We start from the raw sequence: 17,431 nt of genomic DNA, 5'->3' as shown, positions 1-17,431 counted from the left end.
AGTTTTGTTTACGCTGACGACCTTGGTATCGCCGTAAAGGGGAAAACACTCACACAAGTAGAATCGACAATGGAAGAGGCTTTAAAAATGATGTGAACTTACTACAATCAAAACTCATTAAGGCCAAACCCTACTAAAACCCAAGTATATGCATTCCATCTCAACAAACATCTGACGCATGTAAAACTGAATGTTTCTTGGGAGAGACAACGCTTGGAGCGCTTTCAATATTTTCGGTCTTCTTCTTCTTCGTCTCCTAATCGGAGGTTGGATATCATCATCACTATCTTTACTCTATCTACCGCTGCTCTAAAGAGTTCTATAGAACTGCATTTAAACAAGTCCCTTAAATTCTTCAACCATGACACTCTCCTTCTTCCTATACTCCTTCCGCCTCTTATCTTTCCCTGTATTATCAGTCTTAGCATTCCATATCGCGGTCCCCTCATTACGGGTCCCAGATATTGTAACTTTCTTATTTTTATTGTGTTTATTATTTCGCATTCTTTACCCATTTCTCGCAATACTCCCGTGTTCGTTTTCTTCTGTGTCCATGCTATTCTAAGCATCCTTCTGTAACACCACATTTCAAATGACTGTAGCTTATTTATGTGTTCTTGCTTTAATGTCCAGCTTTCAAGTCCATATTGTAGTATCAAGAACACGTAGCATTCCAAAGCTCTTACTCTCAGTTATAAGCTAAGGTCTTTGTTGCAGAGAACTGTTTTCATTTTTACAAACGCGTTTCCTGATATTTCTATCCTGGTCCTTATTTCTGGTGTTTGATCATTTTTTTCTGAAATCAGGTTCCTAGGTATTTGTATTTATCAACCCTTTCTATCGGTACATTTCCCAAATGTATGCTTGTTTGTATGTTTGTTTTCTTAGTTATTATCATATATTTGGTCTTTTTTATATTCATTTTTAGTCCATATTTTTCACAGAAATTGTTTGTTTTGTTTAGTAGTAGTTGAAGTTGTTCAGCAGAGCTTGCCATAATCACGGTGTCATCTGCATATCTTATGTTGTTAATAGATCTTTCGTTAATTATTATTCCTTCACTTTGAGATAGCAATGCTTCTTAAAAAATGGCTTCACTATATGCATTAATGAGTAATGGAGACATGATACATCCCTGCCTAACTCCTCTCCTAATTTCAATTTCTGGACTGGGTTCGTTATATATTACAATTTGTGCTCTTTGATTCCAGTAAAGGTTTGTTATTATTCGTAAGTCCCTTTTGTCTATGTTTTTGTCTTTATAGTTTGGACTAATTTTCATGTCTTACTTTGTCAAAAGCTTTCTCAAAATCAACGTAACAAACATGCACATCCACATTCATGACCATGCATCTTTGAGCTAACACATTAAAAGCAAATAACGCCTCTCTGGTTCCTAGTCCGTTTCTGAACCCAAACTGACTATCATCTATTACTTCTTTTAGTTTTTTTATTTATACGACCATGTATTATTTTCAAGAATAATTTGAGAATGTGACTTATTAATGATATTGTTCTGTATTCATTGCAATCTTTAGCGTTTGTATTTTTAGGGATAGCACAAAAGGTTGAGAGTAACCATTCTTTTGGTATGTTTCCTGTTTTGTACACTGTGTAAAACAAATCTACGATAATGTCTAAGGTTTCATCATTTATGCATTTTAAGCTTTCTACTGGGATTTGGTCTGGACCTACTGCTTTACCATTTTTGCTGTTTTTAATGCCGATTTAATTTCTTCTTTTAATATCTTTAAAGCCGTATCATCTTCTACTTCGACTTCTATCTGCTCTGTTCTACTGTCTTTGAACAATTCATTTATGTATTCTGCCCATCTCTTTAATTTTTCGGTCTGTACCACATCTAAGATGAAAGAATTTAGTTAATATTATTACAACACAAATAAAAAAATAAGGTTCAAATGACCTTCATTTGTTACAATGTCCGACTTCCAGCCATAATCTTCAGAACTATCACTAGTCAATATTTCTATGTAAGAGCAATCATCGTCTATCAATTGTACGAGTTCTGTCTCCGATAATGGCATATTCATATCCGTCATACCTGTAGAGTTATAATTTTAACCTGTAAAGTTATAATTTTATTGGTTTTTAGGTATATGATAAACAAAAATTCAAGTTATGCTTACTATGTGTTCACGAGTCACAGTCACAATATTATGTGTCTGCTGATTCCAAGTAAGACTCGATAACACTTACTAGCAAAAAGCAGCCCAGATATTAGCCATACTATTAGACATTTGACTAATCATTGCAAATCTGGTCTGAGGTCTATCATCGACCTGGGCTCGATGGTAGACCTCAGGTCAGTGCAGCGAAAGATGTTGAGTGTTGCTACAGTTGGTGGTTGTTGCTGTCTGAATGCATCCTGTTGTCTTGGCCTTGAAGTGGCATCACCGGTGATAAAGGCTTAGGTTCCCGAAGAGGGAGAGGTTTGATTTATTTCCAAAAACTAGAAGATAAAACACATATCAAACATCAAGAAGTAAAAACCAAAGTGTGCCAAGTTTGCAAATAATCGGAAAAAGTAGCAAATGGCAACAATAGATTAAATGGAATTATTAGTGATGGTTACTAGTTAAATTATCTGATTTACACGTGCATATATGTAAGTTAAAAATTAAAATATTGAGACAACCCACGTGAGTGGAGATTTGGAGGTTAGATACAAAATAAAAACTATTATACCGGGTGTCCACTTATATTTTCCTCCATTTTAACTGCCTATAACTTCTAAACGGCTTAAGATAGAAATATGCGGTTTTCGACTAAGTGTTTTATTTTAGTAAAAGTTTTGTCTGAATGGATTGAATTTTTTATATCGCTTTCAAATACGAAAAGAAAAATGGCGGATTTTTTAAAAAAACGTTGTTGACTTTTTTTTAATGGAACACCCAGTATATTTTTTTGTAAATTCAAATAAAGGTCATTCACCTATCCAGCGATATAAAGTTTTTCAAAATCGGTTGTCAAATCACTGAGTAATTAATTTTTAAAATGAGCGGTGCAACGTGGATATCACATACCTAAATAACATAACTAAGCAAAATGATATTATGTTATGTGATTTCCACATTGCATCTTTCATTTTAAAAATTATTTGCTCAGTCATTTGACAACCGATTTTAAAAAATTTAATATCGCTGGATAGGTAAATGACCGTTTTTTCAAGCTACAAAAAATATACTGGGTGTTTCAATAAAAAAAGTCAACAACGTTTTTTTTCAAAAATCCGCCATTTTTTATTTAAAAGCGACATAAAAAATGGTAATTTACCTAAAAATTTGAAATACCGGTCATTTCCCTATCCAACGATATCATTTTTTTTAAATCGGTGGTCAAATGACTGAGCAATGAATTTTTAAAATGAGAGATGCAATGTGGAAATCACATAACATAATATCAATTTGCTTAGTTACATTATGTTATTTAGGTATGTGATCTCCACGTTGCACCTCTCATTTTAAAAATTAATTACTCAGTGATTTGACAACCGATTTTGAAAAACTTTATATCGCTGGATAGGTGAATGATCTTTCTTTCAATTTACAAAAAAAATAATACTGAGTGTTCCATTAAAAAAAGTCAACAACGTTTTTTTCAAAAATCCGCCATTTTTCTTTTCGTATTTGAAAGCGATATAAAAAATTCAGTCCATTCAGACAAAACTTTTACTAAAATAAAACATTTCAGCGAACACCGCATATTTCTATCTTGAGCCGTTTAGAAGTTATAGGCAGTTAAAATGGGGGAAAATATAAGTGGACACCCGGTATAAAACTAGCTATGCATGTAGGAATATGATGAATGTAATAATTAGAATTCTTACCCCAAGAGAAGATTTGTTGAAATAAAACGTGCTTATTTAAATTTAAGGCTTTTATAATTTAATTAATTCTGCCTTCTCCATTATTGTCACTGTCATTGACATCACAGCGCAACCTAGGAGATGGCAGGCATGTTCCGTCTTAAAAGATAGATACCTACAGAGTAAGAATATATGAAGTACGTTCAATATGATGATTTAGATGTTAGATGAAAAGAGAGATGGGAAATAGATGATAACGAAAGAGGGCGCCAAACAGGTTTTTAATGGGAAAACAAGTTAAAATGAATACAGAAGATAATTATTAATGAAATATTAAAGAAAATAAAGTGAAATAATTATTTAAAAATAAAACAGCAAAGATGTGACGTTTGTAACGTTACAATACCATCCTTAATGTGCCTATCGAGCAGTTTTTCTAGAGTCTTCATTACAAATGAAAATTTAGCTGCTTCGGAGACTTTGCTTTTTTCTGTCCGGTTTTGCCATATTTGGAGAACCAGCTCAAGAGCACCTTGCTACCACCCTTGAGACAAGTAGTACATAATCTAAAATAGTTATAGTTTCTTTAAAAAATGAAAACAAAACCAAAACGAACAAATATGTGTAGAAAAAGCAATAATAACACAATCAAGAATATTTTATATTATTTTGTATTTTAGATTTTATGCCATAATACTATCGGCATTGTTTAACTAACATTGCCTAGTTAAACAATGCTATCGGGGTGAAGATTCGAATCAATTTCTAACCCTTTTCTAACAGTTTTGTCAGAAAGTAATTAAAATTAAAAAACTCATACAGAAGTAAAAACTTCGAGATGTATTCTGGTATAACATCGTTTATTTAAAAACTATTTAAAATGTCATGGATTGCAAAACGTTTTCGTTCTATACAGAACATCTTCAGTGCCTAGAATGAAGTATTTCCACGTTAGTTTAAAGCAAAAGGTTAAAATTGTGACTGTTAGAATGAAAACATGTGGGAATACTTACATCCTGCCGAGTAGTTTGAAACTAGCACACTGTATATAGTGTTAACTCCATCATATATGGTTTACATAATATAATATATTAAAATTTTATGACTACAAGTCGATGTTAATAGATATAGTGGAACACCTTCTAAAAGGGTGCCATGGTTCCCTGCTCGAAGATGCTAGGTACTTGCCAAGTATGACACCCTTTTTGCATGTGTTCCACTATATCTATTAATATCGACTTGTAGTCATAAAATTTTTATATATTATATTATGTAAACCATATATGATGGGGTTAACACTATATACAGTGTGCTAGTTTCAAACTACTCGGCAGGATGTAAGTATTCCCACATTTTTTCATTCTAACAGTCACAATTTTAACCTTTTGCTTTAAACCAAATATTTAAACTAACGTGGAAATACTTCATTCTAGGCACTGAAGATGTTCTGTATAGAACGAAAACGTTTTGCAATCCATGACATTTTAAATAGTTTTTAAATAAACGATTTTATACCAGAATACATCTCGAAGTTTTTACTTCTGTATGAGTTTTTTAAACTATGGTATACAGCCAACTATTGGGATTTTCCCATTGATTATTTTTTTAATTAAAATTATTTTTCAGGTGCTCCATAGATCCATATCTGTTTGAAAACTTCCATACTGTGGATGGAGACTTCCTGTCTGCTAAATTCAGAGCTTTCAAATTTCCAGAATCGACTTACGTCCAATTTAAAGGAACAGTAAACGTGTGTCTCGATAAATGCAAGGGGGTAAGATATTGCATAAAAAAATTAAATTGGATGTATTGCCTTCTATGATATTATTGATTTTAATAAATATATTGATTTCTAGGTTGAATGTAGTGATGGTCAAATCGGATACGGTCGAAGAAAAAGAGCTATTTCCGAAATACCAGCAGATCCGAACAAGATATTTGAAATTACCATCACGTCTTTTATAAAAGTAGGATCCGAAGTATCTGTTAACGAAGCGAGTGATGAGAAAACCTACAACAATAAAAAATTTATAGTTGGAAATCAGATGACTGAGAGAGACATTGTAAAGGGTAAGTACTTATGAGCTTCTTCTTTTCCCAATGCTCATTTCTTTAAAATCTTGGCTATCTTTATAGCAATCCAAAAATCTAAAATCCATTGGATTAAGATCTGGACTGCGCGGTGCCCATTCAATTGGTGCATCGAGTCCCCTTCCTATCCAATCTGCTGATTATTGTTGAAATAAAAGTGCCTTAATCTTGTCGCTTTAATATGGTGGAGCACCATCTGACAAACTTTTTTACCATTAGGATTTACGTTGGCCGAGACATGAGTATTGTGATGATTAGCGACTCCATTTCTTGTAATGGTTGCTTCGTTGGTGAATAAAATATTTTTTATAAAGTTTACGTCCCGTCTATTTTCTTGTAAAAGCCAATCACAAGATCCAATAGGGCATTCCTAGAATTTAACGTTTATGAAAACGCTGGGAGGGAAACTGTCAAACATTGTGTTCTTTTATACAGGGTGTAACAAAAATACAGGTCATAAATTAAACCACATATTCTGGGACCAAAAATAGTTCGAATGAACCTAACTTACCTTAGTACAAATATGCACACAAAAGGGTTACAGCCCTTTGAAGTTACAAAATGAAAATCGATTTTTTTGAATACATCGAAAACTATTAGAGGTTTTGTGTTGAAAATAGACATGTAGCATTCTTATGGAAAGAACATCTTAAAGAAAAATTATAGTGAAATTTGTGCACCCCATAAAAATTTTATGGGGGTTTTGTTCCCTTAAACCCCCCAAACTTTTGTGTCCATTCCAAATAAATTATTATTGTGGTTCCATTAGTTAAATTCAATATTTTTAAAACTTTTTTGCCTCTTAGTATTTTTTCGATAAGGCAGTTTTTATCGAGTTGCGGCTTCTTTTTTAATATGTTTACATAAAAATTTTATGAGGGTTTTGTTCCTTTAAACCCCCCAAATGTTTGTGTACGTTCAAATTAAACTATTACTGCGGTACCATTAGTTAAACACAGTGTTTTAAAACTTTTTTGCCTCTGTATTTTTTTGATAACGCATTTTTTATCGAGATGTGGCTTCTTTTTTAATATGGTTCAAAATATACATAAAAATGTAAATCATAAATAAATTTTAATATTATTATCAAGTCTCCATAACCGTACTTTACCATATACAAATATGTGGTGGATTTGACAAATATTCAAATATCTCGATAAAAACTGACTTTTGAAAAAAGTACTAAGAGACAAAAAAGTTTTTAAAAACTTGTGTTTAACTAATGGCTCTACAATAATAATTAAATTGTAACGTACACAAAAGTTTGGGGGGAGCTCATAAAATTTTTATGGGGTGTCCAAATTTCATTATAATTTTTTCTTAAAATACTCCTGCCATAAGAATACCACATGTCCATTTTCAATAAAAAATGTCTAATAGTTTTCGATATATTGGAAATAATCGATTTTCATTTTGTAACTTCAAAGGGCTGTAACTTTTTTTCCGTGCACATTTGTACTAAGGTAAGTTAGGTTCAATCGAACTATTTTTGGTCCCAGATAAAGTTGTTGGTAGATAATACAAATGTTGCTAGTAGGTACAAGCAAAGGATTGGCAAAATAAATAATATAGGTCTACTTTCCCTCAAGGGGTCTGGTTTGAGTTAACCTAAGGTTTAGACAGTTTTCCAAGCGTAAGTGACATGGAGATAGTTAGTTATTTGGTATTTTTATAGGACGTTTTATACCATTTAACCATTGTTTTTTTTTTCTCTCCGATAATAACTTATTTAGTTGTTTTATGTTTTTGTCTCTCAAATGATAATTTATTTAGATGTTTTATGCTTAAAAAATAGCGGTAACCGATAAAACTGAACTTATCAATTATAACAAAGAAACGCAACTACAATGATCTAAAACACATTAAGAACTGATTGAATAACATTTATGTTCACCTCCCAGTATCCATATTGATTTAATTTTGACAGTGTGTTGGATTGCCCTTTACGTTTATGCGTTAAAACTAAAGGTCTTGTTGAAGTAATTACTGTTACATGGAAGTGGTGAAGTAACTGTTCCTTAACCATTCTGTAAAATTTCTTAATGAGTATCCTTAATTCAGCAGCTATCACTCTCATACTTGTTTCTGGGTTCTCATCAATACGGTCTACAATATCATTATCATTTGCGCAACCACTGTTACCACGCACTTATCTTCGTAAAGTCTCAATTTACTCTTAAAACGCGCAACAATCTACCTCCAGCTTATTGTACGGTATATAAGAGGCTTGTTCAATTGAAACTCATCGTTGGTCAGGTCCAGAAAAAATGTATATCTACAAAGAATTACCACTGCAATGAAGGTAGGTACATCCGATTTGGGCGTCGAAACGTTAATAAAATTATTTTTTCAATTTAATTGTGGCTTATTTCCCATCTAAATAGTTAATCATATTATTTAAAATCACAGTAAAATACAAATGATAGAATATAATCAGCGTGACGTTTACAAACAAAGCTAACATTGCAGTTAACACGTTCGCTGCCCATTTTGAACAAAAACCACATGGCTGGTACCGCATACTTAAATGGTTCATTTAGTAACGAAATACCACCTCCGACACATGTGCGTCGTCTGCACCCTTGATGAAACCCACGTGCCGACAGACTGTCGGCGTGGGCGTTGAACGAGTTAAGTGTTTACAATTGCTTCTAACGCTAAACTGACCAAAGATGCGTTTAAATTAATTGAACAAGCGTATTACTTACTCAAATCTATACATAACTTTTCCGTTAAAATTAATGTGTAATTTCAATTGTTCAAATATTTTACAAGAAATTTTATTACACATTTTATTGTTTCAGATCAAGGATTCTTCAGAAGCGACCCAGTCCAAGAAGTCCTCGAGCTTAAGGAAGAAGAAAAATACACTTCAATAGTCGCTGAGAACAGTGCTTTCGCCCCAGTGATAGCAATGTCAGTTCTACTGCTAGGAATTTTCCAACTAATTCTGTAAATAACTACAATAGTGCAGGCTCAAAATTATTGTAATTTTATCTAATGATTGTAAATATGTCTGTGATAATGTGATGCGAACAAACAAGTAGGTGTGAATGTGATCGAAAAGGTTGCAGGAAAAAAAGATTTATCGAAAAATAAGTACCTATAAAAATCCACGAGGAAAGTAAAATTCCTATAGCTGGCTTTATACCATAAACCACAAAAAATACGAGATCCTTTGTAAAAGGTATATTTAAAATTCCCTAAATAAGGGTTACATAAAATCAAGGAACGTTTTCGGATTAAAAAATCCATCATCAGTGTTACTAAAAAGCCCTAAAATAAGTATAACCTGATTAGTTAAGAAAAATGATTTAAAAATCTTGCATTTTTTTAACCTTAGTAAACTTTTTGGGCTTATAGTCATACTTATTTTAGGGCTTTTTAGTAACACTGATAATGGATAATCTAATCCGAAAACCTTCTGTGATTTAATGTAATCCTTGTTTAGGAAATGTTAAATATGCCTTTTACAAAGGATTTCGTATTTTTTAAGTATAAAAATATTAAAATAATTATGGTAAAAAATTCATTGCCTGAAAAAAAAATCAAAAGCTTCAATAACGAAACTGAAAACGATATTGTACCGACTGACATTTATTTTGTAAAAAAAATCTTTCAATGTTACTTTTCTTTATCTAAATATTAGTTACAACTTAAATCCTATATTTCCAATAGTCGACCTCATGGATGGCCCTATCATTTGCTAAAATTAGATATTTATCTGTGTATGTCTCTATTAAGTTTGTGCATGTTAGCAGGTGGTGACTACTCTGAACCACTCCACAGTCGCTGGTATCAGCCTTCTTGTATCCTTATCTTTTCAGATTACTAGCACAACGTGAGACGCAAGTTCTTAGTCTGTTTAAGGATATCCATGTCAGGTAAGTTGATCTGTGTCCAGTAGCCATTTCGTCTGTAGGGGCCAAATGTTGTGGTAGGTTGCCATAGGTTTCTTAGCTATGGAACTGACAGATATTTACTTTTTCAGAAAGTTTTTCTGAAACTTAATCTTGGCTGAGTTTGGTGGTCACACAAGGAGTGTCTTCTATCCATCTCTGGCTTCTTTCGTTCTACCTCTGATGACGTGAACTGTCTTCTGATTTATGGTAGAGCGATTCCAATTATGGGATAGACCTCTTCGATGGGTGGCGGTTTCAAGCAACCAGATATTGTACGGACTGTTTCAGTGAGAGCCACGTCGACGTTTTTAGAATTTACTCACACTAGTGCTCTAAATTCCCTAACGACAAAGTATAATGCTAAGGCAGAGGTGTGGAAAGTGTGTGGCTGTATTCCCAATTTTGTATTAGTTACTTTGGAGATGATATTATTTCTTGAAGTTATTTTTTCTTGACCTCTTGACAATGATATGGATAAGAGAGTTCTATCTAGATGTAGGCCGAGGTATTCCAGAATCTTGTCAAGCCATTCCACCTCCAGTATCCTTGAAACATGCTTGTTACTAAGGTGGAAAATACACACCTCTATTTTTGCGGCATTGAATTTCAGATGGTTTTTACCAGTATAGTGTCTAGAATATTTGTCAGTTTTTCTTCGACCACGTTAAAGGTGCTACCTGAGCTGCCACAGCTGTATTATCAGCGTAAATAAATTGTTTAGTTTGTTGGTTTATGGGTTGCTAGTTGGTGTATACGTTGTATAGAATCCTACATCGAATGTTCCTGGACTGGGACTGTAGTGTTACGTAGAAGCGTATGTTCCGAAGAACAGTGATACACACTGAAAAACATATACCTTTAAATAATTGTGTACTTAATTGTGTAATGGTGTTAAATGCCTTTCTTAAAAATTGTTTTGGAGCACAATTTGTGTTTTTTCAAATTTCTAATTTTCGATAAATCCCAATAAGTTTTTCCGCTCCCTTAATTAGTAGATCTGCACTGTATGGAAACAAACAATAATATTAATGAGTTTTTAACTAAAACTGCCAACTATTTTTAACTAATACCGAATAATGTAAAACTGCCTTCTAAATAACAATTTAAAAAAAAATAGCAAAACGATTTTACTATCGTAGGTATGAGTAATTTTATTTTTAATGTTACCATTACCATGAAATCGATATTAAAAATTCTGAGTAGAAGAACAAACCGAATACGTTCGGTGCTATATTTTTTTAACGTTTTTATGTATTTCATATATTTATAAATCTTCATTAGGCGCAAATGCTAGCAAATATCTCAAACTACAAACGAATGTTCTTGATATGACATCGAAACAAAAAATATAATACTGGTTCTGAATTCACCATGATTTAAATATCGGAGACCACCGTGGTTTTATAGGCATAAGACAGCAGAAGTAATTCTGGTGTGAACTATATATTACTGAATTTCAGCTTTGTTTAGCTCTTTGCCTTGGATCTATGATCTATCTGCACTATTTTATCCAGTAGCTTCTCTGTTTGGCCACAAAATATAGCGCTGAAATAATAATACTGCATAATTTTGTAGCAGTATGTCTACCCTTATTGCTGTTACGGACTGATGATGGCTTATTTTCGTAACCTCTTTTTCTGTGCATACTCGGCTTAATCGAGGTTTTCTTTACTACAGTATGCGGCAAAATAAGCAGTATTGAAATGAATATTATATTGAAATTATTGAATATTATATTAAAATGAATATATACCAGTAACTGAATTGTAGAGACAAAAGGGATACCAACTGAGACATGGGAAAAATATTTCAGAGAACTCTACAAAGGTGAAGACTCCAATGACGAACACGATTACAATACAGAAGACACGTATATCACTAAAGAAACTGAAGTAGAAGCGAGAATGAAGATCTTAAAAAATAGACGATCGCCAGGTACTAATTCTATTCGCCCTTTAACTTTTTTTTTTTTAAACCGTTGATATAAAAAACGATATTTATTCATAATAATATTATTCTGGATCAACTGTATTTATATTAATGAATTAAACGTTTATTGTTAATAAGATATTTGCAAGCAGTTGTCAAAACAGATGATACCTTTTAAATGTATGCGCAATACCTTTTGGTGCTAAATTTTCACTACTAATTTTAAGAAAATTATTGTTAATATAATTAAAACCTATTTGTCGTCGTCTTAATTAAGAAACCAGTTTTACCGTTTTGTAAATAGATACCTACCTACATTTTTATTGCAATGGAACCCATCAGTTTCAGTTAATTTTAATAGTAATTAAACGAGAAATAGGTCATTAATGTAAATGTAAATAATTAAAGTATAAGATTTTCCTTTTTATTCGTTTAATGTTTTTAACGAATTAATCAAATTCAAACTTTTAACTATTAAAATAAAATCTAACTAGTCTTAATAAGTACTTACTTAAAAAAATAATAAAACATACTAAGAAAAACTTGCATTCTTATTTGTATTCCCTATTCTTCATTTGACAACAAAGAAACCGAACAAAGAATATAAAAAATAGTCAAAAGTAGCAAAGTGCTTAACAATCAACCCAAAGAAAACAAAATTAATGGTGGTCGGAAAAATTAATATCGAAGACTCAGTGCATACTAAAATTAAATAACAAAATCCTGGAAAGTGTGAAACACTTTAGATATCTGGGTAGCTGGGTTAACTGCAAGGTTGAAAGTGATGAGGAATTTCGACCAGAATAGAACTTGCACAAAAAAGCTTTATTAGCCTTCTGTGTTGTCAAAGGAAACAACAACAACACAAAACACTTTGATAAGCGCGTGTTTCGTGTTGCCAGTACTTACATATGGTGCAGAAACTTTAACAATGACCAAGAAAGTAAGAAATAAAATTTATGTTACCCAAAGAGCCATGGAACGCTCAATGTTGGGCATTTCTCGTAGGGATCGAATTACTAACAAGGAAATAAGACGAAGAACAGGAGTGACAAATGCCATAGAAAAAATTATGACCCTAAAGTGGAACTGGGCATGGCACATAGATAAAATGTCGGATAATAGATGGAGACAGCGAATAATACACTGGAGACCAAGACAAGAAAAATATCGAAGTGAGGTCGTCCGCTAACAAGATGGTCTGATAACATATAAAACATATCAACAAAAATTGGATGCAAAGAGCACAAAACAGAAATACATGGAATAGACTGAGGGAGACCTATATCCAACAGTGGATAGATCCGGGTTGGATGATGATGATGTTCTATGTTGTGCAGTAGAAGTCTGTCATTGACCACACGTCTAAGAGTATTGAAGTGCTACGTCTGGTCCGTTTTGTTCTATGGATGTGAAACCTGGAAAACAAAAATAAAAGATTTTAGTAAATAAGAAGCGTTAAAGTTTTGGTGTTATCGTCGCATACTAAGAATATCATGGACAGCACACATTTCTAACGAACGTTTGCTAGAGACCACGCACAGAAATAGCAAGAATTGATCAACATCATAAAAATGAGAAAGGTTTATTACTTCGGTCATATAATGAGAGGACCTAAATATCGCTTACTCCGGTTCATCATTCTGGAAAATCGAAGTAAAACGCTGGGCTGGAAAAAACAACTATTCTGGCTGTGTAATATTAGACAATGGACAAGTCGAACGGTCGAGGAATTGTTTCATATAGCTGCCGACCTAGAAACATAGTCAACTTGTTAATACGACGATAGCCAACGCTTGGAAACAAGCAGGGCACACAAAGAAGAAAAAGATACCAACAAACGAAGAAAAATCAGTTGTAACCGATATGATAATAAAGTATGTAATAGGATTGCGCCTCCAGTGTCACTTTATCCTTTCACTATTTCTCTTTTGATCTCACTCCCTCCATTTTACTATCTTTTCGGCAATCTTTCAGTCTCCATTCTCACTACATGGCCAGCTCATCAAAGTCTCTAAAGTTTAAAGAATTCTGAGAGCGATTTCTCTTTGAACGGTTGCTAGAGTTCATGATTGGACCTGGATCTCCCTATTCCGTTTTCGTCAATAGATCCAAATATCTTCCTGATGACTTTTCTATCAAAGACTTTCAGCTTTCTTTTTGTGTTTTCTGTCATCACCCATGCCTTGCATCCATAAAGTACTATTGGTCTGATAATAGATCACATGGATCACATAATAGAAAAATTTTCACTTGCTCTTCTTCACATCAAAGACTAATACGAGAGAGTGGTAATACTAAGAAATCATTCATTTGTAAATGTCATCCTTTTTTCTTCTCCATTGTTATCTTACTATCACCGTTGATTGAAATATTAATACGGGTATTATTAATACGGGTATACCCGTATAAGCTATGCCAAAAGCCAGTAGGTATCTATCAAGGATACTAAAAGATAACGATATCGACTTAGTCGCCATTCAGAAACACTGTGTAACAGAGCATGATCTCCAAAAGCGGGAAAATACCAGGCTACGTACTGCTAGGTGCTACTTATCATCAAACATACAGCCCAGCCACATGCATAAAACCGAACCTAAAAAACGCATTCCTGGTTACCACCTCCTCTGATAACGACATACAAACCCTTGTTACAAAAATGGGCAGCTGTATCGCTATCACTAACGTCTGTAAGCGAAAGGCCACACGGGCGATAATTTACGGCGCCGTAAGAGCAGTAAACCTGATGAGCCATTGGTTGAATAACTATTTCATCTACAATTGGTTAGTCAACCAATGCCTCCTCAGGTTTACTGCTCTTACAGCGCCGCAAATTACCGGCCGTGTGGCCTTTCGCTACACCTCCACTACCTCCAGGTAGGATAAAATTATTGCATAATTATATAAAAACTAATGATATAGGTATAGGTAAATGAAAAATTAAAATTTTAGTTAAAATAATTATATTATATTTTTAAATTATAAAGCATAGGAATAAAACATTTAAGGGAAAAGGCGCAAAATGTCGCCTGTCAAAAATTTTAATGTGTTTTAAATGTATTCATTTTTTAGAATCCTGAGAAAACTAACAATTATTTTTGAAAAAATTATACGCAGAATGAAAGATTACGTTATTACCGAGGACTTAAAGCCCCTTAGAATAAATAAAAACTTTCTTTTGAATGAAATATTTGCAATTAAAAATCACACTAAATTTTCTATTTTATTTTCACCCTGTAACTTATTAAAATAAACATTATAGAAGTTTTCAGGGACTTTCGACCCTCAGTAATAATGTAATTTTTTATTCTGCATTTAAATTTTTTAAAAATATTTATTAGTTTACTCAGGATTCGAAAAAAATAAATACATTTAAAACTCATTAAAAATTTTGACGGCGACATTTTGCGCCTTTCCCCTTAATGAAAAGTGAAACACTTTATAAATAATAAATGAATATTTGAATATAATCTGCAATATATTTCATAATATCAGCAATAAATTTTATTGTGAAAAACAAAATTGAAGTAATGAAAAATAAAAGTAAATTAAAAAACAAAAAGAAAGAATGAATATATATATATAAATGATATGTCAAAGGAAGATACAATTATCTACATAGAAAGAAATTAGAAGTAAAGCTATGGCAGAGAGACATTAAGGAAAATGTCGAAATAGGATATCAGAAACCAATCATAGGTGCAGAAATCTGGACATGTAATCACATCCAACGACAACAGGAAAGAAAGAAATATACTTACCCACCATAGAACAATATAATCTTCATTAAGTAACTAACGAAAATGATCATCATCTTCTTTATAGATTTCCCAAAAGAAAGGAATATTGTACTGATTTACGCGGTTGACTTTACTATTTTATTTATTTATGTTTTTAGGCACTAAGTTTAATTTATATAAAGGAAGACTTACTTTATTTAAATACTTACAAATAACTCAAACTAACACATCTAATTTATTTACAAACTCAAATTTATGATTTTACTAACTAAAACATAATAATTCCGATAACTAATACATTTCAAAATACACGGCGAACAACTCGCTTCGAATCCAATAATTATGACGCGTCGATCACTGACTGGCCTGCTGACGGAATTTCTCTTCTTATATACTTCGGTAGCGTTCGTCCTGAATGCCGTGATAAGGACTCGTATTCTCTCGTACGACTAGAATCTTCAGTCGGAAATAGGCCAGGTTGTGAGCGGACTATAAATAATGTCACAATATGATCATTATAACTTCTAACACAAACAAATATTCCAAGGATCATGGAGATCGTGAGGCCAAATCGTTCATGTGCTTGTCAAGAAAGATAAGGAAAATATATAAAGAACATAAGAATATATTCTTAAAACAACTAAATCTGTTAGACTAATGTCAGAATGTAGATATGATCAAATCAGCGAAAGCAAGTAATAGAAATATAAAACATGATACAAAGAATAAGGATGAATGGTTCGATAAGGAATGTAAAATAAAACTAAATGAACGAAATAAATTAAGATTTACAATAATGCACCAGAGTTAGAGAGAAAGGTACAACGAACACAGGAAACCAGCCAAAAGAATCATAATATTAAAGAAAATTCTATAAGGATAAAATGAATTTTACAGAAGAGAGCTCTAAAAGTAGACAGGCCAAGGTGTGGTCATGGAATGACTTGATTACTTCACCGACCATTCTCATCGTGTTATTTAGCTGGACACCAATCTTTTGAACTTAAGCACTGTTCATCGATATTAGTACGCAATATTCGCTACAGAATAAACAAAAACTAGGCTTAAATACTTGAGTGTGGATACCAAGGCTCCTCATGTGCCACAAAGCTTTTAAATGATATTATGTCTGGTTTTTATCTCCTCGGTAACTCTACTTAAATAGCTTCTCTAAAGCTTAACGTTGTGTTCAAAGCCATACCTAGGTATTTTGGGTGTTTATGTCGTGTATTATCAAAGTGAATGTTATTGAAGCCAAATTGTTGTTTAGGTAAAAAAGTAACTTCCTTCTAGATCTTCGGTCAGAATCTCACCAGCTTCTTCTAGGAATTTTCTTTGGTTGTAAAGCTCAGTCATTGGCATAGCGCAATTTTGTTGATGTTGTCGTTGGCATGTCTGCGATGTAAAGGCTAAAAAGCAGTGGTCCCTGTACCAGCCTCGTTGTAGACCATTTTTGAGTTTTCTGAGGGTGCTTATTTCTTTTCCCATAATTCCTTCAAGTACTCTGTTGCTGTGAATATTTTCTGTTAATGTGGCGGTGAGTTTGCAAGGAATAAGGAATAGTCTGTAAGAATTTATAACGCAGCTCTAACATGATATAAAAACAACAGAACTCTTAAGTTTTCTTTAGAAACCGGCTTCTATGTAAGTACACAGAGATAAAACCTCGGTGCAATCTCGATTTGGTGAAAAACTACTTGTTGATTGAAATAGCTTCAAGGATTATTGGGTTTATTCTATTAAAAAATTAGTCTAGGCTAAGAAACTGAAGGAGAGATTAAATAAGTATAATTAGTGGGCTCAAAAATAACAAAAGACCAGAATAAAACAAAACAGCTGTGGAAATGCTAAAAAATGGAGGGGAAGAACTCCAAAAAATGATGCATAGCCAGCCTTATCAAGAAGATATGGGAAGAGGAAAATATGCCCAAAGATTGGAACGA

The 17,431-nt window shown here is 32.9% G+C and overlaps 1 protein-coding gene across 1 annotated transcript in view; it reads left to right on the top strand.

The window, feature by feature from the left end:
- Positions 1-12,290, top strand: part of LOC114338817 (uncharacterized) — a 373,188-nt gene extending 360,898 nt beyond the window's left edge. The window contains exons 5-7 of the mRNA XM_050643757.1: positions 5,453-5,600; positions 5,683-5,896; positions 8,722-12,290. Coding sequence (XP_050499714.1) covers positions 5,453-5,600; positions 5,683-5,896; positions 8,722-8,873 — 514 coding nt within the window. The 3' untranslated portion in view covers positions 8,874-12,290. The remainder of the gene's footprint in view (positions 1-5,452; positions 5,601-5,682; positions 5,897-8,721) is intronic.
- Positions 12,291-17,431: the final 5,141 nt, after the last annotated feature.

Source organism: Diabrotica virgifera, chromosome 2 (genome assembly GCF_917563875.1).
Source record: "Diabrotica virgifera virgifera chromosome 2, PGI_DIABVI_V3a".
Lineage (NCBI taxonomy): Eukaryota > Metazoa > Arthropoda > Insecta > Coleoptera > Chrysomelidae > Diabrotica > Diabrotica virgifera.
Note: the sequence above shows the minus strand (reverse complement) of the source record. Positions and strands in the feature narration are given on the sequence as shown.